This window comes from Gopherus flavomarginatus, chromosome 2 (genome assembly GCF_025201925.1).
Source record: "Gopherus flavomarginatus isolate rGopFla2 chromosome 2, rGopFla2.mat.asm, whole genome shotgun sequence".
NCBI classification, from domain to species: Eukaryota; Metazoa; Chordata; order Testudines; family Testudinidae; genus Gopherus; species Gopherus flavomarginatus.
In genome coordinates, this window is record NC_066618.1 from 135,626,437 (window position 1) to 135,653,901 (window position 27,465).

General features: G+C 42.6%; 1 protein-coding gene across 2 annotated transcripts in view; it reads left to right on the plus strand.

Moving 5' to 3' along the window:
- Positions 1–27,465, plus strand: part of MARCHF6 (membrane associated ring-CH-type finger 6) — a 124,934-nt gene that overhangs the window by 88,434 nt on the left and 9,035 nt on the right. For both annotated transcript variants that reach the window (XM_050937412.1, XM_050937413.1), the window contains exons 19-23: positions 2,318–2,519; positions 4,172–4,241; positions 5,553–5,734; positions 7,271–7,405; positions 19,982–20,071. In XM_050937412.1, the coding sequence (XP_050793369.1) occupies positions 2,318–2,519; positions 4,172–4,241; positions 5,553–5,734; positions 7,271–7,405; positions 19,982–20,071 (679 nt within the window). The remainder of the gene's footprint in view (positions 1–2,317; positions 2,520–4,171; positions 4,242–5,552; positions 5,735–7,270; positions 7,406–19,981; positions 20,072–27,465) is intronic.

Genomic DNA, 27,465 nt, shown 5'->3' on the forward strand with positions numbered 1-27,465 from the left:
GTTCTGTTATATGCATCTGATGAAGTGCGCTATAGCCCACGAAAGTTTATGCTCAAATAAATTTGTTAGTCTCTAAGGTACCACAAGTACTCCTGTTCTCTCAACATTCTGTTCGCTTTTTTGACTGCCTCTGCACATTGAGTGGATGTTTTCAGTGAACAATCCACAGTGACTCCAAGATCTCTTTCTTGAGTGGTAACAGCTAATTTAGATCCCATCATTTTATATGTGAAGTTGAGATTGTTTTCCAATGTGCATTACTTTGCATTTATCAACATTGAATTTTATCTGACATTTTGTTGCCCAGTCACCCAGTTTTGAGAGATCCTTTTGTAGCTGTTTGCAGTCTGCCTGGGACTTAACTATCTTTAGAAGTTTTGTATCATCTGCAAATTTTGTCACCTCACTGTTTACCCCTTTCCCAGATCATTTGTGAATAAGTTGAACAGTACTGGTCCCAGTACAGACCCCTGGGGGACACCACTATTCACCTCTCTCCATTCTGAAAATGGATAATTTATTCCTACCCTTTGTTTCCTATCTTTTAACCAGTTACCAATCCATGAGAGAACCTTTCCTCTTATCCCCATGACTGCTTACTTTGCGTAAGAACCTTTGGTGAGGGACCTTGTCAAAGTCTTTCTGAAAATCTAAGTACACTATATCCACTGGATCCCCCTTGTCCGTATGTTTATTGACCCCCTGTGACGTTATCTAATTAAAATATGATGGTATAGATTATTGTTGCAACCGCTATTATATACTTGCAATATATCTTGTACAAAATGTGGCAGGTGAGAGGTCTATGGAAAGGTTATGATTTGCTGAATATGATTATGCTATCTGTATGCATATATCATTTTTGTATTTGAAGTTATGAATATTGGCTCTATACCTGGATTTCAGATGTTTGCTCCTCGGGTAATGCCCACAAGGTAGTTAGCCAGGACATCTTGGAGGGACTATTTAAATTAAGTGGCTCATCAAGAAACACTTAACTGACAGTGGAAGATGCCCATCTACACTGAATGGACTGTCCTGCAAATGTACTCTCTGGAGTATGGGTAATGGCTTCCTGCAGTGACTAGGCGAAATGCATGGATATGTGACTTATCCGTGTGACTCCAACCACCATCTTGTTACTGTACTTTTCCACAGTAAGAACAATGGGATTCCCTCCGCATGGCGGAAGATATAAAAGGCCTTGGAAACGCCTCCATTTTGCCTTTGTCCTGCTCCAGTCTCTTTCTTGCTCAGGCCTCTGGTTTATAAATTTATACTAATGGAAGCATTTTAACCAATGGATTGAGGACCTTCCAGTGATTGGGAAGCAGCCAGAGACTTAACTTAAGCCATCAGTTTATTCCATCACTGCTGCAAACCTGAAACAAGAATTTTGCATTTATTATATGTATTTGATTCCTTTAACCAATTTTATTTTTCACCTTTTTTTCTTTTTATAAATAAACCTTTAGATTTTAGATACTAAAGGATTGGCATCAGCGTGATTTTTGGGTAAGATCTGAGTGATATATTGACTTAGGTATTTGTCTGGTTGTTTGGGATCAGAAGAGCCTTTTATTTAATGAGACTGGTTGTAGAGAACCACTCATCTCTAAATCCATTGTTTTTGGTGGTGACATAAGAACTGGAATGCCTAAGGAAACTGCTTTTATGGCTTCTCGTTAGCCAGCTTGGTGAAACAGAAGTTTACTTTTGTTGCTGGTTTGGTATATCTTACGGATGAATTACCACTAGTTTTGGGTTGTGTTTGCCCTATTTCTCAGCAGTTTGTCCTGAATTTGGCATCCTCAGTTGTGACCCTCTGAGGTACGGTTACACCCCTCTCAAAGAATTCTAGTAGATTGGTGAGGCATGATTTCTCTATACAAAAACCATGTTGACTCTTCTCCAGTTATTACACTGAAGATACTTTTCACAGTGTGAGTTAATATGTTGTTGTCCTGTTAGTTCCTTACAGGGCTGGATTAATCTCACAATAGCAGTAAAAGTGAGAACTCTTACATCAGTGGAGCTGTGCCTGTTTACACTAGCAGAGATTTTGACAGAGTTTACCTCTTCTGTTCATGACATTTTTGTAACCAATATTGTTTTTAAATAGATAAATGATTCAGTGCGTTTAGATTGCAGCTGTGCTGCCACTGTTTTTTAACCTGTACCCAAATTGTTTTTCTTCCAAGCTTTGTATGTTCTAACTTTCATTTAAAAAACAATGGGTAGAACACGTTCTCTAGTTTTTCATTCATGTTACAAATCCAGAGGAAGTTACACAATCATTTCATGTTTTTTGCCACAGGGACCTCCATTCTTACTTACTTGGAGACCAGGAAGAGAATGAGAACAATGCAAACCAGCAACCTAATAACCAGCATGCTCGCAATAACAATGCTATTCCAGTTGTGGGAGAAGGTCTTCATGCAGCCCATCAAGCCATACTTCAGCAAGGAGGACCTGTGGGTTTCCAGCCTTATCGTAGGCCTTTAAAATTCCCACTCAGGGTAGGTAGATTGAATCCTTTAAAGAGAGAACCATCTTTTTGCTAAGTGCTGTACAAACATAGAATACAGTGGGTTCTGGTCCATCACTAGAATTCCTAGGAACTACAGTAATATAAACAAATTAAAAAACATAGGATATCTTTTAAGGAAGATTTGATGGTAGCATCATTTTTAGAAGCTAAATAATTAAGGCCCCCACTTTACTTAGTATCTTGGACTCTGTATATTTTGTTAGCAAATGTCTTATAGTCATGTAGCTGACTTTAATATAACCTTTTCAGTTTGAAACAAAGATAACCAGCTCTCTTGCATCCAGTTATTATAGATCCCATACACATTGTGATCCATGATGAGATATGAATGCTCAGCTTTGTTTATCTAGTGTTGTTGTTTTTTTTTAATTATAGAGATAGGAGGAAGAGAGAGTGAGTGTGGTGTATGAGAGAGAGAGATAAAATAATTTACTTTTTTTTTTAAGAAGGCAAATAGATAATCAAAAGGACCTTTACTAGTACCAAGGAATTGTAAAAGTGGTGTCTCAGCTACTTGGCCAATGTATTTTCTTCCTCTCTGGTAAACTTGATGAGATTGTTTTGTCAGCTTTAGACACTGGAAGTGTGGTGCGTGTATTTTAGAAATTGAATTTTTTACAAATGTACTTACCTTGACTTTAATTTTTAGTATGAACTTTTACATGCAATGAATTTGCCTTTGTAGACTAATCTACAGGTCATCTAAGTTAGCTGGTCCGATGGTAGCTGGAATTCCAGTTTAAGCAAAAGTCATGTATGTACCTGGGAGTAAACCATCAGAGGAGTCTAAACTGTTCAGAGCTGCCACTAGAGAGGGCTGAAACTGTACCAGCTTCATTTAGTGGTGCCAAGTGTACCAGAACTTGTCAGGTCAATAGTATGGAGCAGAGATTTTCTCCTGCAGAGCTGAAGATAAGCTTGTGCTTGAGCTGCTGAGTTTCGCAAAAGTGACCTAAAGGGGTGTCTTGGAGCAGACCACAGAGGGAAGCAGAGGTGCAATTAACCCTGGAACTGTGACACACGCATTTCAAAGGAGGCACAGGAGTCCTTGCCTCCCAGAACACTGCGTAGGATGGTGTTCTTCTCCTGTCCCCCAGGTTGTTGTAGCAGATGGAACTTTATTTTTGTTTTAAAAACAAGAAAAACATCAAAATGCCCAAAACAAGGCATAGAATGTTAAAATATCAAAGTGAAAGTGTCAAAAGATGAGAAATTCTAAAGATTGCTATGAATCTTGAGCTCTGCTGCCTTGTGTATTAGCGCTACAATATTTTGATGATATAATTAAATACTGTTTTCTCCATAGTACCTCTGCTCATTTTTATACAGGTTGGTTGGTAAATAAATCAGAGTTGTATAGCAAATGGAGCTGGAAACGCCCAAATATCTGAGTCTGTGAGGACAACAGAATCCTGTGAATAATGAGTCAGCAAGTTTGACTGTCTGCTCTCCTATCTGAACTAAAATAACTGGAACAGAAATTTTATGTGTTGCATTTACTATTTAGGATACTGATTTCTAAATGGATGCATATTATGATTATTTATTGTTTTGCTAACAATTAGTTAAGCAACTTTCAGTTTTTCTGTTAACTGTCTCCCTTTGTATTTTGTCTTTCAGATATTTCTGTTGATTGTTTTCATGTGTATAACATTACTGATTGCCAGTCTTATCTGCCTTACATTACCAGGTATGTTTTATGCTACGATACTGTGTTAAAACAAACACCCCCATACATACATTTATGGCAGTAGTTGGTTTAAAATTAAAACTGTGCAATCACAGAAATATGTTGGGAATGTGTTTTTTAACCTTTTTGAAAGCTTAATATTCTAAATTCAAAATGACAGATTCATAAATCAAAAACAGTATCTTTATCCAAATGTCAGTACAGTGGAAGGGAGACTGATGTCCACTGTAGCATCTTATTGTCACAGTTCAGAGCAACTGCACCTATATTCCCCCTCCATGGTCCCTAGAAGGAACCCACTTTAGGCTCCCAGTTCTTCAGTTTTTACCCCTGTTGGGCAAAGACCTGTGTGTGTCTCCCTCCCAACCAGGGGCTTTCCAGGTTACACAGTTCCCTGCCTAGCATACAGTGTGATAACTCTGGCAAGCCAGATGGTCTAAAAGGCCAGTGTCTGTGCTTTCTTTTCTCTCCAGAGGCTATAAACAATGTAATTGCTACAATTACAAGTTGCCACACTGCTCTTTCTAAGCAAGCATGTTTATTCTTAAGGTGAAAGCATTACAGAAAACATTAAAATAATAAAAGAACCTTCATGCATACTAAAAAACTTACCAGAGGTTACCTCAACTCCAGCCTCTGACTCTGGTAGGTGTCGGTCTTTCAAAACCCACAGCTGAGTTTTTCCTGTGGTTATAAATTTATAAAACTCTCAGATTCAGAACCTGAACAACCATGAGTAGTTCAGTCTTTCCTTTATATAACTTGAGCCTTTGATCTTGGCCTCATGTAACAGATGATCAGAATACAATGGTTTACTTGCCCCATTCCTCGGTCCACGCCGCTTCCAGCGACTCTCATTGGCCCGGAGCAGCGATCCACAGCCAGTGGGAGCCGCAATCAGCTGGACCTGCGGACGGGGCAGGTAAACAGACTGGCCTGGCCTGCCAGGGGCTTTCCCTACACAAGCGGGGGACCCCAGTCTGAGAAACCCTGTGCTAGATTGAATGCCACAGATTGAATTGAATGCCATAAATTTTGAGATTGAACCATCAGCTTTGTTTTTATACTTATCCTTGAAATTAAAATCTGTGAATCCTAACTGGATGTTTTGTTTTTGTCTAGGATGTGAGATAACAAACCAGTTGAAATTTGCAATATTTGTGAACTCAGCACAAGATTTTGAAAACTCATATTTTACATTGGGTTTAAGACTGAGGCAAATTTACTATATAGTTATTGTCATCCATCACTAATAGGTAAAATAATCTTGCTACTTAGTCTTAGTATGTTTATCAGTCTCTACATTTCCAGTATTTGCTGGCCGTTGGTTAATGTCATTTTGGACGGGAACAGCCAAAATCCATGAACTGTACACAGCTGCTTGTGGTCTTTATGTTTGCTGGCTAACCATTCGGGCGGTGACAGTTCTAGTCGCATGGATGCCGCAAGGTCGCAGAGTGATTTTTCAGAAGGTTAAAGAATGGTCCCTCATGGTAAGTTCTTGATAGAAGAAAGCTTTTGCTATATTATCAAACAGCATATTCTGCTTTTTTTAAGTGTTAATGAGATTTATACTTCCTCCTACTCTCAAACTCACCTTGTATTGTGTTTTTCTTTTTTGATCGCCAGCCCCCTACCCCTAAATCTACTTAATCTGTGTTTGGACTTTTGAACAGTAATCACTGTTCTGTTGGAATCAGTATTCCAACAGAATGTTAACAAATCAGTCCTTTGAGTGCCACAGTACTAACTATTTAACTACTATATTTCATTTAAATGTGAACGTAATACAGGATACTATCCGGTGAAAACCTGTGTCACATGATCTCAAGAAATATTTGTTTACAGTTGTTTACTTCTATATATAGTAACAGATGAAAATTGTGAAGTGTTCACCTCTTTAGAGACTGAATGTTATTAATGAAGTGGCAAAAATAACACTGGAGATGATTGTCAGTTATAGGAAACCATTTGTTTTGCACAGGCATATGTTGTGTACCTGCATGGTGCACATTTTCAGAAAACTCTTTCAGATCACCAAATTTGTGGCATTGTTGAAATGAATACATTAAAAAAACAAAACTTCCCTCTCCAGTTACGGTGAGACAGAATTTTCATAATAGTTCTTATGCTAGCAGTAACTGTATAACACTGAGGGAAGTTTTCATTATGATTAAGGCAAGCCCTCATCTGTCTCAGTTGGTTTTAGTTATAAAACTTCCATACTCAACCTTTCTATAATTCTGGAATGGTAACATTTTTTCCCTTTATGGATACATTTGAGAGATGCATGGGGAATGGAGTAACCTGTGAAAGATCCACTCAAGGTTGCATCTTCCTGGATATTTATAGACAAAGCAGCTTTAATAGATGTTTCATGCATAACTGTCTCCCTGATCAGCACATTCTTTACTTCATTTATAGTTTCTTTAGTTTGCCAAAGGAAATTGCCAATATCAATACTAAATTATATTCTTGGGTCTGTCCTCTGCACCCCTGCACTGACAACGTTAATTAGATCAGGATGCCTTTGCTTTTATTATATGCAAAAAATTCAAGGACAGAAGTATGTTGAATCTGTTAATCAATTTAACAAATACTGTATAACATGTAAATAACACAAAAAACTCACATCTTGACCATAACTGTGTGGAGGAGGGGAAACATTGGAAGAATCCTTCCTGATTAAGTACTGGTCATTGGGTACTTTCCATACCTGTGACAGTCAAATATGAGTATGTGGTTTAAAAAAAAAGGAGGACATCGATGAGGATCCTGTTAATTACTTTTTTGGGCTAAAAAGGATTAAAAATGCAGATTTTGTAACTACAGGCGTGTCTTGTAATTTACAGTTAACAGAACTTAATTTTGCATATATACTAATTCAATATCAAGTTTTCCTGCCTTTTTGTTTTTCTCTTTAAAGAGTAAACATACAGAGGCTTTAAACATCGAGAAATTGAGAGGTGCAGGTTTGACCAGAACTAGCCGTCTGGCATCGTTTATAAATCAGACTTTTTGTGTTTTAGATAATGAAGACACTGATAGTAGCTGTGCTACTAGCTGGTGTGGTTCCACTTCTGCTTGGTCTTCTGTTTGAACTGGTAATTGTTGCTCCTTTGAGAGTTCCTTTGGATCAGACACCTCTATTCTACCCATGGCAGGTCAGTTAATTGCTGGTTTTGTTTTTAATTTAATTCAGACTTTTCAACACTTCCTTGCTTTTACTGGAATATGAGGTTCTCTAAAGGCTTTTATAAATACAGTATGAGGTATGGTTTCTTGTTTGATTAAGTATTAAAGCATTTTTCAGTTTCTGTGCATGTGTAGTGTTAAAAAAGGAAAAAAAAGGCAACTAGTGGGTTATGGGGGTTCCTAGCACTGTTAAACCAGAAGGAGGTTGCTTGACTCTTTGGGATCACAGGTTCAGATTTTCACAAGATCTGTTTTATCTCCCATCTTTGACATCTATAACTTAAGTACAACCCATGTGGGAGAACCTGTATCCATAAGGGAGCAGAGAAGAGGCAGAGACTGGGAAAGGCAGAGAAAAAACTTTAAGATGTTGTTTATTTTTTGATGTTTTCATGTATTAATCCTCTGCTGTTCTGCACCCTGGAAAAGGGATTAGTGAAAGACTTGTGTTTAAAGTTTTTTATTTAAAGGTTATGCTGTAAAGGGCTTTTATATTTAAGAACACTTCTGATTTCCACTGTTAATACATGGTGAATTGTATACTAACATGCTGTATTGTAGCAAACATTTCTGAGTTACACAATATGTAGTCATTAAGAAAAAATGGCCCATTGAAAGGTTTTAGTGGATTTTTGTGACCTTATGCTAACTTAAAGTTGCCCATTCCCCTGGCCTAGGTACTTTAAAATAGTAATGGTTGTTCACCTCCTACCTGTGTAAAGTGACATAAGGAGGAACTGTTGTCCCAGATTATCCATGTTAAATCTGAATTTCCTTGCTAATTGGATTCGACTAGAAATTTTAAGATGGACTAGGAAAAGAGGGCAAAAAGATCCTCTAAGGAGTTGATACAATATGTGGAGTTACTGTGGGCTGTAAAGGTACGTCCAGATTACCCGCCATATCGGCGGGTAGCGATTGATTTATCAGGGATCAATATATCGCGTCTCATCTAGACGCGATATATCGATCCCCGAACGCACTCCCAGTCGACTCCGGAACTCCACCGGAGCAAGCGAAGTCGGCGGGGGAGCCATGGACGTCGATCCCGCGCTGTGAGGACGGGAGGTAAGTCGGAATCGGATACTTCGACTTCAGCTGCGGGAATATTGTAGCTGAAGTTGCGTATCTTGCATCGACCCCCCCCTCTCCCCCCAGTGTAGACCAGGCCTTAGTGACAACTTGGTGTTTTTCATCCCAAACTGAACTTCGAATAAGTTCTTTTAAGCACATTATAAGATAGCATGTAAAAGCTGCATCTACCAAGTAAGAAGAAGTATTCTGAGATGGTGAATCTCTAACTTCTATGCAAACAAGTTTTTATTTACTTACAATAACTAGGTGTTGTGACACGGCAAGGCCAGATGACTATAGAAAAGTAGTGGGAGATAGATATATTAGCCTCAGGTTAAACAAATCCCTGGTGCCAGGATACGTAAATGTCAGCTGCTCTGGGTCAATTAAGACACCTAGCGCCAATTAGGAGCTTTCCAGAAGGTAGGGAGGATGCTAGGTTGATTGGGACACCTGAAGCCAATCAGGGGCTGGCTGAAACTAGTTAGAAGCCTCCCAGTTAGTCAGGTGGGCGGGATGTCATGAGCTGTGGGAGGAAGTTGCGTTGCTGGAGAGACTGAGCAATACACACTATATTAGGCACAAGGAAGGAGGCCCTGAGGTAAGGGTGAAGTGGAGCTTGAGGAAGTGGGGGCTGCTGTGGGGAAGTAGACCAGGGAATTGTACGTGTCCTGTTTCTAAAAGATCAGCTACCATAGCTGATACTATTAGAGTCCCTGGGCTGGAGCCCGGAGTAGAGGGCGGGCCTGGAGTAGAGGTCAGAGGGTGGAGATGGATGGCAGGAGAGAGATCACTTGAACATAAATTTTGTACTTACATTTCAGTGTTAGGTTCACTCCCTCAGGGGCACCTGGCATTGGCCACTGTTGGCAGACAGGATACTGGGTTAGCTGGACCTTTGGTCTGACCCAGTATGGCAATTCTTAAGTTCTTATGTTCATAGTGGCTTTTCAGCTAGCGTGAACTCACTGCAAATATTGATGCCTTCCAAAGATGAGTCACTTTGGCATTCAAGTGTGTGTCTCAGTTTCCCCTTCTAGCCAGCAATGTTTACCATGGCTTCCGTGCTGTGATAAGTTGTATGTTTGTTTACATGTACAGTGTGGAACAGCATTACCATGAGGCTTCTTAACATATGTACTTCCTTCACCTCTTCTATCACCTCAAAAGGTCCTTCCCAAGAATTTTGCATTTTTTCCACAGGGCTTAATACTAATACTGTGTCCTCTATTTCAAAAGATTGTTTAAAAGTATGTTGGTCATATCATGCTTTTTGTTTGGACTGACTGTCCCTGAGTTTAGTCTGAACTATATCTATGTCTTTTAACTCTTTTCTGAACCTTTGTACATGTTCATTTACTGGCTCTCCCTCTGCCTCTTCAGAATAACCTCTCCCTATTTTCCCTTACTGGGGCTCCCTCTAAGACATATTCCCTTTTTCATTCTAGAGTGCAGTCTGTCATTTTCCATCTCCAGAACGTTGACAGCTGACAGCTTCTTCAGTAACAGCGGTTGATTCCTCCCCTGAGGGCATGTATCTTTCCTTTGCCACACAGGAGCTGGCCTTGGTCCCTCCTGCACCTGGAAACACACTGATTTCTTCTGCTGCAGTGGAGCTGGAGGGACCTTCCCCTCTCCGCTTAGCAGTTTCTGAATCTTTATAATTTCCTCCTGGAATCCTAGCATAATATTCCCTTTTACTATGGGCTACAATGTTCACAGCCTTAGTCATATACAAAATATTCCCCACAAGCATTTCCATGCGTATACTATTTTGCACCCCCACTACTAACTCACTCTTTAAACCTTCCCATTCCAAATGAACTCAAGCCAGAGGCACGAGAATTATTGTTTCTCTAGTGCCAGAAGCTCTACTTCCTGGCTAGGCAACAAGTCAGTCCTTTGGACCATGCTTTCCCTGACCAGAGAGATCTGGGCACCAGTATGTCTCTACCCTATGAATTCTTTGCCATTCACTTTGGTAACTTTAATAAATTCCAGGTCTACATCCACAGGGTCAAACCCCACAAAATTCATCAGAGGAGCTGCAGGTACCTCTTGGGGTCCTGTGTTAAGAACAGCTGCATTCATCTGGGCTGGAAAGGTTTGGGCTTGGTTTCTTTTATTTTAGGGCATTGATTTCTCAGGTGCTCAGTGGAATTACACTGGAAGCACCTTCTTGGATCATTTTCCTGTCCCAGAGGTCCGTGATGGGGATTTCTAGGAGAGGACTGATTCTGGAGAGATAAGTGCCTGTGCCCCAAACCTCACTATTTCCTGCCTGGGGTGGGGTCGCTTTACCCTAGGTTTGTGCTCCTCATTCTATGTCTTGCAATCATTAGACATCTGAGCTTGTACAAAAGAATCAGCCAGGATGGCAATTTCCTGTACAAAATGTAAAGATTTATTCTTCTGCAAGTGATTGCTCATGTGTATTCCACAGTAGGTGTGCGTGCTTGCCACATGCACCAGTGCTGGAAGTTTTTCCCTTGGCAGTACCTGTAGGGGGGAGCGCCCCCCGTGAACCCTAGAGTGACACCTGCCTGGCGCAGTATAAGGGGAGCTGCGCGCTCCCCCCACCTTCAGTTCCTTCTTGTTGCCAGTGAAGGTGTGTCGGAACTGCTTAGCTCCAGCTTTGCTGCAGCTTGTCCCCAGAACTGTTTGTTCAGTAGTACCTGTAGTCAGTTAGTTTTCAGTAAAGTTTAGTTAGTTAGTGAGCCCGGGCCGGGGCATGCCCCGTACTCCAGGATTTAAGTCATGCGGCTCCTGTAGGCATTCTATGCCAAGGAGTGATCCACACACAGACTGTCTGCGCTGCTGGGGAGAAACCCATATCAGCGAAAGGTGCAAGATCTGCAAACCGTTCAAGCCCCAGACTAAAAAAGAAAGGGACATTAGACTCCAGGCCACCCTGATGGAGTTGGTGCTGGCCCCGACCGCGGCACGCTGCTCCGATCCAGTACCCGGCACTACGGCGTTTGGTACACGGAGACCCTCCGGTACCTTCGGCTAGTTGGCGTTGCTCTCCTTCCACGGGGCATATCAAGAGGACCGGAAAGACTCTCTCTACGCAATGGCACCAAGGGAAGTCTGGGACAGAGACTAGGCCCATGTCGGGTAGTCCTCGGTCCCTATTGGGCCCTAGGCCTCCCACTCACGCGGAGCAGAGTAGCCCGGCCCCTGTGGAACAGGCCTCTCCGGATGTCATTTACACCCGAAGCCCTCCAGGCAGCTAAGGATGTCATGTCCATGGTGGTCCCAGGAGCGCTGTCGATGTTGGCCTCACGCTCCAGAGGCAAACCGCCGCTGGGATTGCCGCAGTCGCTGCCAGCCTGGTAGTGGTTTCGGTCGAGGGAATGTTCCCAACACCGCTTACCGCCCAGTGACCGTTCAGGGCTCAGTCCATGTGAATCACTCTTGACACTGGCTAGACTGTCTGGATGGGTGCCATCCGATCAGGACTCCCGGCACCGCTTGTCTTCATGGAGCGAGCACAGATGGGACCGTGGCAGATGTCATCAACAGTCCTTGTCTCGAAGGCAGTACCGCAGTCAGTCGCGGCATGACCGATGTCATTCCCTCTCGGAATCCTGCTCAAAGTCTCCACCAAGGCAATGTAGCTCCGGGCATTGATTGTTGGCACTTTGCCATCGCAGGTCAGCCCGTTGAGACTGCTCACAGAGCAGCCACTACCATCGATGTTGTTCTCCTGCCTCGAGGTTGCAATCCCATGACTGTGGTAGATCCCAGCACCGTCGCCACTCCTGGTCCGGAGGCAGCAGCATGTCGTACGCCAGCCCGACCTCTGCTCACAATCGCTTGTCTACAGGCCAGGTGAGTCAGCCTGATCAGCCAGCCCCACCGGTGCCTCAGCAAGTGCAGTGGCACCATGCATCGTGGCTGGCCCAGTGGTACCAGTGGGCAGCATGGCCTCCGGCGCAGCCCCCGATAGGGGCTCACTTGGTGGCCGGGGCGTTGGAAGCACCATCAGCCTCCATGCCTAGACTGCCGAGGAAAGAGTCAACAAGACCTGCTTCCTCGTTGCCCTGCCTGGAGTCTGACCAGGTGATGGATCCTCCAGTGCCAGCTGACACCCAAAGCATTACACTGGCCTCCTTGCCCCGTCCAGAGGTGCTCATTGTGGCCCCACCCTCCTCCATCCCCCAAGAGGACTACCGGGCCCATCAAGAATTACTAAAAAGAGTGGCAGCGAGCCTCCATCTCCAGGCAGAGGAAATGGAGGAGCCCTCAAACTCCCTGTTCAACTTTGTGTCCCCCTCGGCACCGGGCAGGGTGGCCTTGCCACTCCATGAAAGGGTAGTGAAAATTTCACATACCCTGTGGCAAACACCAGCCTCATTGGCTCCCATCTCTAAGAAGGCGGAGCACAAGTACTTTGTACCCAGTAAAGGGCACGAGTATTTGTATACTCACCCAGCACCCAGCCCCTTGGTGGTAGAGTCGGTCACCACAGGCAGCGACAGGGGCAGCCAGCCCCGACCCCAAAGAACAAAGACATTCGGAGGCTGGATGCTTTCGGGAGAAAAATGTATTCATCTTCAGGCTTCCAGTTGAGAGTAGCAAACCATCAGGCTCTCCTGAGTCACTACAAGTTTAATCTCTGGGGATCCCTCCCCAAGTTTGAGGACTCCCTCCAGGAGCGCGATAGAAAGGAGTTTAAGGAGCTCGCAGAGGAAGGGGCAGCTGCTGCAAGGGCGTCCCTGCAGGCCGCTTCGGATGCAGCGGACACAGCCGCACGGTCCATGGCCTCAGCGGTGTCCATGAGATGGGCATCCTGGCTTCTGCATTCTGGGTTATCCAGCAAAGCACAGTCGTCGATGTAGGATCTCCCTTTTGACAGGAAGGCGCCGTTTGTAGAGGAAACGGACACAAGGATGCATGGCATGGAAAACTCCTGCACAACCCTGGGCCTCTATGTCCCTGCTCTGGCAAAACCCAAGTTCAAGCCACAGCAGGCTCCCGCCCAGGTCGCCCTCCTGAAATACGAGGCCGCCCATAAGAAGTGACGGGAGTATAAGAAACGCCCGCAAAGACAAAACTGGTCTGCCCCCCAAGCCTGGGTCCTCTAAGGGCAAGTAGACTGGTAAAAGGTGGTTTTGACGGGACGCTCAGGGATATCCTGCTATTTTTCAGCATGGATCCACTCCCAGTAAAGCTCCCTTTTTTACAATTGGCTGTGTGCATTCCTCCCAGAATGGTCATGGCTCACCTCTTGGGCCTGGCAGTGGGTCTGCCATGGCCGTTACCTCTCCGCCTGGACCTGCTCTCTCAGGACTGGGGCCGTCTCCTCCACCCCAACCTAGCACCTCCTCACCTCTTGGTGTGGCTAGGTGACGAGGAGAGGACATGCTCAGCTTCAGTTCAGCGCGTCCTTGAGAGTAGGCGGCCCTCCACTCACTGCTCCTACATGGCGAAGTGGTCTCGTTTTGCTAGGTGGGCAACAGACCAAGGTGTATCCCCAACAGCCGCCCTGATCCAGCTTATCCTCGATTACTTCGTCTGACCCAGGGCCTGGCACTCTCGTCAGTCAGGGTGCATCTGGCAGCCATATCGGCTTTCCATCCCCTGGTGCAAGGACACACGGTGTTCTCCCATGCTATGACCGGCCGGTTCCTTAAAAACTTGGACCGGCTTTACCCCTGGTCCCACAGTGGGACCTGAATCTGGTGCTATTCTAAGCCCCTGGTCCCACAGTGGGACCTGAATCTGGTGCTGGCTCAGCTTACGGGGCCCCCGTTTGAGCCGCTGGTCACATGTTCCTGGTCTCAACTCTCATGGAACGTGACCTTCCTAATTGCTATCACGTCGGCCAGGCAGGTCTCGGAGCTCAGGACCCTGATCTCCGAGCTCCCGTATATGGTGTTTCATAAGAACCAGGGCCAGCTCCGCTCACACCCCGCTTTCCTCCCAAAGGTGATCTCCGCCTACCAGTCCTTTGCCCCAAACCTCACGCGACTAATGAGGAACGCCGCCTCCACACGCTCAGTGTGAGGCAAGCTCTGTCATTCTACCTCGAGCGAATCAAGCTGTTCAGAAAGTCCTCACAGCTGTTTATCACCTCAGTTGAGCGCGCAAGAGGCCAGCTGATTTCCACTCAGCAGCTGTCCAACTGGATCACTTTGTGCATCCACTCCTATTACGAGCTGGCGGGTGTCTTCCCACCACCTATTGTTAGGGCACACTTGATGCAGGCACAGGCCTCGTTGGCTGCCTTTGTGGCCCACATCCCTATTCAGGACATTTGTAGGGCAGCCACATGGTCTTCTTCGGTTCATATGTTCACCTCGCACTATGCAATAGTCTCCCAAACCAGGGATGATGCTGGGTTCGGCAGAGCGGTACTCCATCCCGAGAAATTATGAACTCCTACCCACCTCCAGCAGATACAGCTTCGAATCACCTACTGTGGAATACATATGAGCAATCACTCAAAGAAGGAAAGACAGTTACCTTTTCTATAACTGGTGTTCTTCGAGATGTGTTGCTCATGTCTATTCCACATCCCGCCCTCCTTCCCCGCTGCCAGAGTTGTCTGGCAGGAAGGAACTGGGGGTAGGGGGAGTGCGCAGCTCTCCTTTTACCGCGCCGAGGAGGCGCCACTCCAGGGTTCGCGGGGGGCACTCCCCCCTTACGGATACCGCTAGGGGAAAAACTTCCAGCACCTGTACACATGGCATGCATGCACACCTACTGTGGAATAGACAGGAGCAACACATCTCAGAGAACGCCAGTTACAGAAAAGGTAACTGTCTTTTCCATATTGCATGTCTGACCACCTCAGAAGAGTTGCTTAGGAAATGGTCTTGAGCAAAGAGATCAAACAATTGGTCATAGTTTTCAGCTCACTTTCTCTTTACCTGTTTTCTCATTAGATCACACATTTTATAGGCATACTCACTATGACTCATGCCAGCACATTTCCTGGGTTTCCTAAATTGTAACTGTCATAAACAGATGGTTAAGGGTTAATGTCTGTCTTGACTGTAAAGGGTTAAGAATCTCAGTGAACCTGGCTGACACCTGACCAGAGAACCAATGCGGGGACAAGATACTTTCAAATCTTGGTGGAGGGAAGTCTTTGTTTGTGCTGTTTGTTTTGTTCGTTGTTCGCTCTTGGGGCTAAGAGGGACCAGACATGCAGCCAGGTCTTTCTCCAATCTTTCTGAAACAGTCTTTCATGTTCAAAATAGTAAGTACTAGCTAGAAAAGGTGGATTAGTCTTATGTTTGTTTTCTTAACTTGTGAATGTGTATTTTGCTGGAAGGATTTTTACCTCTGTTTGCTGTAACTTTGAATCTCAGGCTAGGGGGGAAGGAGTCCCTCTAGGCTATATGAATCTGAATACCCTGTAAACATTTTCCATCCTGATTTTACAGAGATAATTTTTTACTTTTTCTTTCTTTAATTAAAAGCTTTCTTTTTTAAGAACCTGATTGATTTTTTTCCTTCTTTAATACCCAAGGGGATTGGGTCTGAACTCACCAGGGACTGGTGGGGAGAAAGGAGGAGGGAGGGAAGATTAATTCCTCTCTGTTTTAAGATCCAAGGAGTTTGGATCAGTGTAGTCTCTCAGGGTAGCCCAGGGAGGGGAAAGTCTGGGAGGGGGAAAGGGGGGGGGATGGTTTATTTCTCCTGGTTTTAAGACCCAAGGGGTTTGGGTCTTGGGTTCACCAGAGAAGGTTTTGGGGGAACAGAAAGTGTGCCAAACACTATATTTTGGCTGGTGGCAGCGCTATTAGATCTAAGCTAGGAATTAAGCTTAGAAGGATCCATGCAGGTCCCCACTTTTGGACGCTAAAGTTCAAACTGGGGGAAAAAGACCTTCACAGTAACCTATACACTTCAAGAGTAATTTGAAACCTGTGCGAAACAGCTTTTTAAAATTCAGGATATTTCAGAGCCTCTCCAACTGACATTTCATTAAATATATTTAAAACTGTACCAGAGAGTTTTGCAATCAGTATGGGGACTTCCTTGTTCTCTGGAACCTTATGAACTTCACATAGCTATTCAAAAGTGCTAAGATATTTGTCAGTACAGTCTGTTTACTTGTATGCTGTGCACAACTTCTCAGCTGAATGCTATTTGGATGAGGTCAATGCCTGGGGACTGCAGGATCTATCCATGTCTTGCCATCATATCCAGATTATACTCTCTCTCCTCCTTTTCTAGGGCTTCTTTGTCTTTCAGTTACATGACTCATCAGTGTGCATCTTCCTGCTGCTGCGTTTCTGCCATCCTTTCCTGGGCTTTCACATCTGTGTACCACTTCTGGTGTTCACACTCTGTCTTTTTGTTCTTTCTCCTACCTAGCCAGCTCTAGCTTTACAGTTGCTTCTCTGATGCTCATGTTTATGCTTTACTATTGTTCTATTTCTTTTAACCAAAATAAACAGAAAATGACAAACTGTAAACTCTCTGTATTGTGCCCAGCCACCACACTTAAGACTCACTTAAAACTGTTATACCACTGCTTAAGGTGTAAATCTCCATCAAAATACCAGTCTTTGTATAAATCCTGTTTCAACTACGCCACTATCACATTCTGGGGTGCAGTCCAGACCAGTGAGGGGTTGTGTCAGCAATTGCCCTGCAAACTTTGATGCCTCAGAAAGCTTTGCTGCTATAGCTCCGAATTTGGGTCACTCTCAGTCAACCTGCAGGTCACACCCTGAGTATGTATAGCCACAGCACTGGTCCAGTAACTGATCCCAGCAGCCTGCCAACAACACTTCAGTAACACTCTGTCTCCCAGCAGCGTTGGTTGTTGACTTACAGGGTGACCCCAACATACTCCCAGGCCCGAATTTTCTCAGAAATGTGTGTTCTGCACTGTCCAGCCCTCTCCTGGGCAGTTCAGATATTAGAGGTTCCTTGCCCCCGTAAGGGGTCAATACGCAATAGTTAGTTGGAGTTTACTCAAACAGTTCAGTTCAACCATAGCACTGGCTTAGTTTTAAAGAATAAAACTAATTTATTAACTACAAAAAGAGATTTTAGATGAGTACAAGTAACCATTTCTGACTTTGTAATACCTTGTACAAGAGAAGTAAAGATCTGACGCTTCCTAGTAGCTTAAATTTGACAAACTAGACTTTGAATCAAGATATAATCCTTACACACGTTCCCAACAACAGTGCTAAAGTCAGGATCTGTCCCGGGTTGTTCCTTTGTATTCTTAGGCATATGAGAGAAGGAGCGGGGATGCTTTTGCCCCTCACTTTTATAGTCCAGTCCCCCTTTGAAGTGGATTCTTCTGAGGATTACTGCTCAAAGCAAAGTTTATTCAAGCATTAAAGAAGGCCATGTGGAAGTGGCCGCATGCTCTTTCTTCTCCCCTGAGTATGCTGAAATACAGATTTGCCTTGTCTCACTCTTGCTGTTTCAAGAACCCTGTTTACTACTTTTATGTAAATTGAGGTAAACACACATTCCATTGTATAAGATAAACCTGTTTAACCACTCTTGCTAGTCAGGGTTGTGTGGGTTTGAACATGTGCTACATCATAGAGGGGGAATTCATAACTTTACATATAATGTTGCCATGGTATTATTGACCAGTGCATTATTAGTTTTCAGATGATACCTCACAAGTCATATTTTGTACAAAGATTATTACAGAAGTGTGTAGGGTGTGAATACAGGGGTGCATTTGGTCATAGGCTTATTTTTGTATAGATCTGTTTCTTTCTCATGCTGTTAAAGAGAGCTGTGGTGGTTTAAAATTTTATGCAAAGTACACTTAATGCTATGGTGGCATAGCTGATTCAGTGTAAACGTTACCTATGCTGACAGGAGAATCTCTTCCATCAGAGTAGGTAATCCGCCTCCTTGAGAGGCAGTAGGTAGGTCAACCGAAGAATTCTGGGCTCTGTTTACACCTACCACATGCTCCCTTGGAGATGTAAACCAGAAGACACCTCTGTGTGGAGCTCTGGAGGAGGGGGTATTTAAGCTATGGGTGAAGCCTGAGGAATCAGTACTGGCTCTAGGGGCAAGGCAGGGGGCCATGTGGTCTGATCTCTCAGGATGAGGTACTAGACAAAGGAGCTGTACCCTGAAAGTATACCTGTGGACCTCAAGACAGTGGCAGTGCCTGGACTCTTAATCCTCTGGAGTCTGAACAAACATCTGGGAGGTCAGTGGTTAGAGCTCCCATAGCAGTTTGCTGAGGGGCCAAGAGGAGACGCTTGCCCGGGGCTGTTCCGGTCTTCCTAATCTGTAATGAGTCAATCCTAACAGTTCTGTAGCTGTCCATAGCGCATTTCAAATAAAATAAGGTATACAAGAACTGAATTTCTAATGTAAAAAGTTCTTGAAAGAACCTTTTTGCTTTTATTATGTGTATAAACAAACAAGTAATCCCATTGTTTTTTGTTTGCGGGCCACCTCTAAGGAAAGATACTTCATGGATCAATAGGCCTAAAATCTAACCTACACTTAAAATCCCCCTAAAAATCCATAGTTTGTTTACTGTGAACTCCTCTAGTTCAGGGCTGCAACAAAGATAAAACACCAACTTTTCAGCTGGGTGGTTTGTTATCTACATATAAACGGTATTGATTTATCTCACTCACCTGGACATGCATCACGTCTATCCTTGTGAACAGGCAGGATATTTAAAATCTCTGAATTGCTTAAGTACTTGCATGTTTCTGTGCTTTGCATTCTCCAGGAAATATCGTAGAACCTCAGAGTTACAAATACCTCAGGAATGGAGGTTATTCATAACTCTGAAATTTTTGTAACTCTGAACTAAACATTATGATTCTTTCTGAAGTTTACACCTAAGCATTGACTTAGTACAGCTTTGAAACTTTAGCATGCAGAAGAAAAAGGCTGCTTTAAACCATCTTAATTTTAAATGAAACAAGCACAGAAACAGTTTCCTTACATTGTCAAATCTTTTTTAAAACTTTCCCTTTATTTTTTTTGGTTTGTTTAACACAGTACTGTACTGTTTTCTTTTTTTGTGTCTCTCTCTCCTGATGCCTGATTGCATACTTTCGGTTCCAAATGAGGTGTATGGTTGACCAGTCAGTTCATAACTCTGACGTTCTACTATAGATGTCTTGCAAACCAAAATAAAACTAAATTAGAAATAAAAATCTTAACAACCTTACCTGTCCAGTTCAGGAGTGTACTGAAAGAGTGCAATGTTTATATTATTTTTTGTCATTGGTTTAATAATAGCTAGGATGTCCTTTTGTACAAAAATCTCAAAGCTTTTTACAAGCACTCAAGCCTCACAGCATCCTTTTTTTCTCGCAAGTTAGCAAAAGATGCTATCTTTAAACTACTCCACTTTGTAAATAATAAAGCAATTTTCTAATGGTTTTAAGTAATTTTGATATTAAAAATTTGTTGTAATAAATCTTTGGCTGGTCAAGATACATTTAGAAAATACTGACAGTTGACTTTTACTATTATGTTCACTTTTATAAAATTAGGACTGGGCTCTTGGAGTTCTGCATGCCAAAATAATTGCTGCCATAACTCTGATGGGCCCACAGTGGTGGTTGAAAACAGTTATTGAACAGGTAAGAAAGTAACATTTTTTTTCTTTGTTAGAGCACATTAAAATATAAGTTAAGGATAAAAAAGAACAAAAACAAGGAAGGACCTGAATCGAAGATTGGTAACTCCTATTTCAAAAGCCATGTCTGTCCATCCCCCACTCCATTTGAGTTAACATCATATTGCAACTTTTCTTTCTCCAAATGCCTGGTTATATCTTGCAATGTTTTTCCTCCAGATATTTCTTAACAGTTTTATTTCTTGGTGCTGATTTTTCTCATTAATCATAACTTTTTTTTTGGTCCTTGAGTTCTATCTTCTGATTTAGATATTACCAGGCACAAAATTTTGTTAACTGGGATTCCAGGCTGTAAATAAAAATTAGCTATATGGAAAAAATCTTTGAGAATAGTGTAGTCTTTGAAAAGTTTTGATTTTCTTTTTTTAATATTAGCTAGGAAATTTAAAGTTAAGGTTAAATTTGGAAATTATAATGTATGGAAATACACAATTAAAGTTATTCATTCAGTCTTAACTGATTGTCTGCCAGCTGTGCACACACTGTACATGGAGACTTCTTGCTAAAGGTTCTTGTTTATGACTTTAAGTCTGTAATCTACTAAATCTACTTTATTTGCGTAGTTGGTCTCTGAAATTGAACTCTGGAGTACACGGCTTTGTACGTACATGCAAATTGCCTGCCGTGCTGTGCCCATGGGTATAAACTACCTAATTTGAGGTCCAGCCTTTAAAGTATAGTTGTAGGCCACATCTGGAATATTGTGTCCAGTTTTGGGCTCCCTACTTCAGAAAGGATGTGGACAAATTGGAGAGTCCAGCAGAGGACAACGAAAATGATTAGGGGGCTGGGGCACATGATTTATGAGGAGAGGCTGAGGGAACTGGTCTTATTTAATCTGCACAAGAGAAGAGTGAGGGGGGATTTGATAGTAGCCTTCAGCTACCTGAAGTGGGGGTTCCAAAGAGGATGGAGCTCAGCTGTTCTCAGTGGTGGCAGATGATAGAACAAGAAGCAATGATCTCAAGTTGCAGTGGGGAGGTCTAGGTTGAATGTTAGGAAAAACTGTTTGATTAGGAGAGTGGTGAAGCACTGGAATGGGTTACCTAGAGAGGTGGTGGAATCTCCATCCTTAGAGGTTTTTAAGGCCCGGTTGGCAAAACCCTGGCTGGGATGATTTAGTTAGGATTGGTCCTGATTTGAGCAGAGGGTTGGACTAGAGGACCTCCTGAGGTCTCTTCCAACCCTAATGATTCTATAATAATCTGTTTAAAAATAATACCTGTGAGGTTCTATGTTTATTTTAATAATCCTAGATCACATCTATTCAATTTATAAGTAAATAGATGGTCTTTCTAAATGCCAACCTTGTCAACTCACCCTGGAAACTGAGGGTCAGCCTGTATTACTTCTGGTTTACAAATCATGAGTAGTAATTTTACAGCAGTTCAGTGCAGTAATGACTTCCTGTTATAATCAATATTGGGACCTCATTGAACTGGATGCTATAGAAACACATAGTAAAGAGACCCTGTATGTCCAAAAAGATAATCTAAGATAAAATAATATTCTGTTTTATTAATGGTGGAATAGAATCTTGCTTTCTTCCATAGCTGCTGGCTTTTCAGTATTAACAAGCAATACAAAGCAGTAAACATTTATTTTAGTAAAGTTAAGCAGCTATATGCTTAGAGAAGGTAACTGTTGTACAAGAAAATGCCAGTTTTTATATAGTCACTTCTCAAAATAAAATGGTGTTTTAAGAAGTTTGTAGTGCCAGATACCACAGCTGTATGTCACTGCTAAATCTCTGTATGGCAATGCTTTAATTTGAAACAGTGTATTGTTTCTGATAATTGTCCCAAACATTGTCTCATTTGGTGAAGTGAGGAAAATGCTTCACTTTATGCTATATGGGTCCTATGTAAATGCCAGACAATCAGAATATTTTTCTCTATAGACACAGGTATTTTTGTTTAAGTCTCTCTTACTCTTATTTCAGGCTCAGCTACATCACTTCTCTGTTTTGGGATCATTAGCAGGGTGATGGTACAGTGTTTGAGGGCAGGATTGTTACTCGGTTTTCATTGCTCTGTAGATTACACCAAGTAAAAATGGTGTGGGTGACCTTAAATGTGTTTCCATTCTTTTTAAGTTTAACTTATTTTTGAAATTTAGACTTTTTAACATTTGTGGGGGTTTTGTGTTTTTTCTTTACACAAGTAATTTCTTGAAGGGTTTTGAAACCTCAATATCTCAGAAATGCTTTTCTACATTGCTTGAAGCTTTCTAGAAAAATCCTGCTCTGATAGATGATACTGCATGCCAACTTTCTTATGGATTAGTCAAGTGTTGGCAAAGTTGGGAGTCAAAGTCAGTCTTAGGCCATGTCCAGACTACGGTTTTAAAATCGATTTTAGATACGCAACTTCAGCTACGTGAATAACGTAGCTGAAGTCGAATTTCTAAAATCGAGGTACTCACCCGTCTGGACGGCGCGGCATCGATGTCCGCGGCTCTCCCTGTCGATTCCGGAACTCCGTTCGGGTTGATGGAGTTCCGGAATCAATGTAAGCGCGCTCGGGGATCGATACATCGCGTCCAGACTAGACGTGATATATCGATCCCCGAGCAATCGATTTTAACCCGCCGATGCCGCGGGTTAGTCTGGACGTGGGCTTAGAATGGTAGAATCAACCTTAGTATGGAGACACAGTAGTAAACTGATCAACCCTAAATATGATTGCACTTTTTCTACTCAGAATATCCAAGTCAGTTCTTTGAAAAAAATACATAAATGTTCACAAACGTCAATTTTGAACACTCAAGTCAGAAAATGGAATAATTGTTATAATACCACTAATAACTCAGGACATGTGTCCTGTATTTTTATTGTATGTATCTAATACATTAAGCTACAGCACAATTTAAAACTGGAATAGAAAATAGAAAAATATTGCATACAGATGTGCATTGTGAATCATCAGTGTTAAAATGAAGTTTCAGTTTCCTAACTTTCAAGACTTTACAAATATGAAAACTTGATATAACTATTTTAAAGATATGTCAAGAGTTTTTAATATGACTGTTTCTTAATTAAAAAGGAGAGCACTAAATAAGAAAGTTAAAGGTTTCCTGAGACTTTCCTTTTATATCACTACATCTTTTAAGCAATAAATGAGGGTCTATTTCACATTTTTCTAATTTCTTATCCATTCCTCTACACTTTCCTGCTATGAGAGGAAAGGATGTAACTGCCTTAAATTGACTCAATCTCTGGAAACATGACTAGATGACAAATGAAAGTGAAAATTAATAGAAAAGTGGAAGTTGGTTTCAGATGATGGATTAACCAAGATTTAGGAGGAAACTTCTCCTCCAAAAAATTGATCTTGAGAACTTTTTGTTACATAGACATGAGCAACTAAAGAATATTAAGATAAACAAATTCTTACTGGGCTTACAGAGAAAGCTACGTGTCACTTGGGAAGAATAAGGTATCTACATTTATTTATTACTCCTGGGAAAATTCTGCATAAAAAAATTAAAAATGTGCACAATGTTTTAAAATTCTGCAGGATTCTGTATATTTTATTTGGCAAAATAACACAATATAATCATGCCAGTTTCAATTACTTTGGTGATTTATTTCAATATACCTGTCAGCAAATATGTCTAACAATACAGACAACAAAAAAAGATTCAGGAAATGTTTTTGACAGATTCCTTGCTAGGCATATAAATACCGAACTGTCATAAACGGATAGTTAAGAGTTAATGGAACAGAAGTACTTCATATCTCTTTTGCCTGTAAAGGGTTAACAAGATCAGTGAGCCAGGCTGTCACCTGACCAGAGGACCAATCAGGGGACAGGACACTTTCAAATCTTGAGGGAGGGAAGTTTTTGTGTGTGCTGTTAGTTTTTGGTTGTTGTTCACTCTGGAGGCTCAGAGGGACCAGACCTGCAACCAGGTTTCTCTCCAATCTCTCCTATACAGGCTCTTATAAGTTCAGAATAGTGAGTACTAGGTAGATAAAGCGAGTTAGGCTTATGTTTGTTTTCTTTATTTGCAAATGTGTATTTGGCTGGATGGAATTCAAATTTGTATTTTGCTGAAAGGATTTTAATTTGTACTTGTATACTTAAGCTGGGAGGGTATTCCCAGTGTCTATAGCTGAAAGACCCTGTACCTATTCCATCTTAAATTTACAAAGATAATTTTTACTGTTTTTTCTTTCTTTAATTAAAAGCTTTTCTTGTTTAAGAACCCGATTGTTTTTTTTTTATTCTGATGAGACCCCGGGGGACGGGGTCTGGATTCACCAGGGAATTGGTGGGGAGAAAGGAGGGAAGGGGAAGAGAGAGGTTAATTTCTCTCTGTGTTAGGATTACTTTCTCTCTCAGGGAGAGTCTGGGAGGGGGAGAGAGAAGGAGGAGGGAAGGTGGATTTTCCTCTCTGTTTTAAGATTCAAGGAGTTTGAATCACAGTGATCTTCCAGGGTAACTCAGGGAGGGGAAGTCTGGGAGAGGCAACGGTGAGGGAAAGGGTTTACTTTCCTTGTGTTAAGATCCAGAGGGACTGGGTCTTGGGGTTCCCCGGGCAAGGTTTTGGGGGGATCAGAGTGTACCAGGCACTGGAATTCCTGGTTGGTGGCAGCGCTACAGGTTCTAAGCTGGTAATTGAGCTTAGAGGAATTCATGCTGGTACCCCATCTTTTGGATGCTAAGGTTCAGAGTGGGGAATTGTACCATGATACGAACTTTGAGTAATTCATTTAAACTACAATAAAGAAACGTATTTCCCGCACCCCTCAGAAGCAGTGAAAAGACTTGGGGGAGTTGGGGATAATGGAGGAGCTGAGGGAGAGGGAAGTAATTGCTAGGAAGGAGCCTGGAAGTGAACTTGGAGAGTTGTTGTGTTTTGGGGGGAGGGGGACAGGGAGAAGTATGGAGGAGATTTTTTAGGGGGGAGGGAATTGTTAGAGAGTTGGGGAACCTCCCCCATGCAGACCCTGGCTGACCCTTAGGCCTGGTCTACACTAGGGCGAGGGGGATCGATCTAAGATACGCAACTTCAGCTACAAAAACAGCATAGCTGAAGTCGACGTATCTTAGATTGACTTAGAACCACTTACTTCGCATCCTTGCGGCGCGGGATCGGCGACCACTGCTCCCCCATCAGCTTTACTTCCACCTCTCATCGAGCTGGAGTTCAGCAGTCGACGGGAGAGCGATCAGGGATTGATTTATCACGTCTACACTACACACAATAAATCAATCCCCGATAGATCGATCGCTACCCACCGATCTGGCGGATACTGTAGACATACCCTTAGCCTCTCCCATTCAGTCAAGCACATCTTCCCCATCCCTGGATGGCCCTGCACCTCTGCTTCCCCCCTGTCCCCATATGGCCCTGAACATCACTCAGCCAGGCATAGCTGCTCCTGTCTCCATGTGTCCCTGCACCTCCACTTCCCATTGAGCCAGGCATAACTACCCCTGTCCCCATGTGTCCCTTCACCCCCACTCCCATTCAGCTCCAGCTCAGTGTTATCACCCACTAGCTCCTGTGCCCCTGCCACACTCTGTCCCTCCCACTAGCCCTTCTGAACCCCAGTCTGTATGACCCCCTCTCCCAGCAACCCTGTGTGCCCCGCTCTGTCTGTCCTGGGCTTTCTCACTTGGCCGTATGGGCAGGGCGCTGTGAGGAAGGCAGCCTCTGCCCCCTCCCTCTCTGCGGTTGGCTGCTGCACTCCATGAGCCAGCTGCCCTCTCTTCTGGTGCCACAGCAGCTCCTGGTGAGCAAAAGGTATAATTGCACTGTGACCCCTCTCATAGCTTCTCTTCACCTCCCCATCAGAGTCAATTATTCTGTGGGGAAGGAGAGAAATGTGAGGGGAACATTAATTCTGTGCTTGTACAATGGTGCAGAATGCCTCCAGGAAAAATTTATAGACACTTCTGTAGTATTTATCATGTTAATATCTGAGCACCTTTTCAAAACGAAGATATATCACTTACCTCTGGAAGATGGAACTCTCCTCCTTTTTCTAAACTGCTTTCTTAGTCCTTTCCTACATACACTTGGGCAACAGTTAGTTGCTGACAGTAGTTCTTCCTGGTTTCACTTCAGCTGATTTTAAAAGGAGTTTAACTGCTAATATAGACTGGATAAAACAATTCTTAAAAAGGTTAGAAGGTATGAAACAGACTTGTTGGTACCACTTTGGAATTTCTTCCCTTGACTTTTCAGAAGAGCCTATATTTGAGCTTCAGATCATGCTGCCAACACTCACTTGTTCCGTCAAGCTCTTGGTTCAATGATATTTTGGTTTTAGTTTGGAGATTTTGGGGTAGCTTTATTTTTTGGTGGGTTGGCTGATTTTATCATAATATTCTTATCACCATATTTCCTTTCACACCCACTGCATGCAAGTTACTTCTTCTGCGTGTACACATGCCTGCTGAATGGCATTTTGGTACAAGTTTACACTACATTACTTGTACACCAAGGATACGATTGTAGATTTAAAGGTGAGGACAAATCTAATAGTGACTACTGTTTTAGGCGACAGAGTTCTGTGGCACCTTATAGACGAACAGACATATTGGCGCATAAGCTTTCGTGGGTGAATACCCACGTCGTCAGACTCAGTTTTAGGTATTTCACTAGGATGAAAGTTACAATAGAATGGATGGGAGATAGACTAGATGATACAGTTCCTTGTTTTTGCAGTTTACATTGCTGACATTTATGGAATAACTGGAGTATAATAAACCTATTAGAAAAAGGACCACTGAGGGAGAAACAGAATGTATTGTGTGTTACAGTAGTATGTGTATCTGTAGACATGCAGATGTCTCTGAATTGAGGAGTATTGATAGCGTGAGAGAGAGAGATTGTGTATTTAGTAAAATTAGAAACCTGGACATATTTTAAAGAATGTAAATATGATAAACTTAATATATAATGAAAAATTACATAGGTATGTATGCTAAGTACTTTCATAATTATGGGTCAAAATTCATGGAATAAAAATTAAATTAACAGTTGTTAAACACCTGCTTTATTAAAAACTAGTTACTGAAAAATTTTTGTATTTTCATAGCATCACCAGCAGTATTAAAAATAAGTTTTGCAGTTGCTGCCTTTTTTTCTACCGTCATAGCCATTTCTCCAGCTCTCCTGAAAAACAGCCTTTCTTAGGCCTGGTCTACACTAAAAACCTAGATTGACCCAGCTACACCACTTAGGTGTGTGAATAGTCCAGACATCTGAACACTGTAATTAAGCCAACCTAACCCTTGGTATAGACAGCACAGGGAGGTGGATTACAGCTGTGTCACTGTAGCATTTCAAGTGTAGACAAGCCCTAAGTCTGTGGTAACCTGT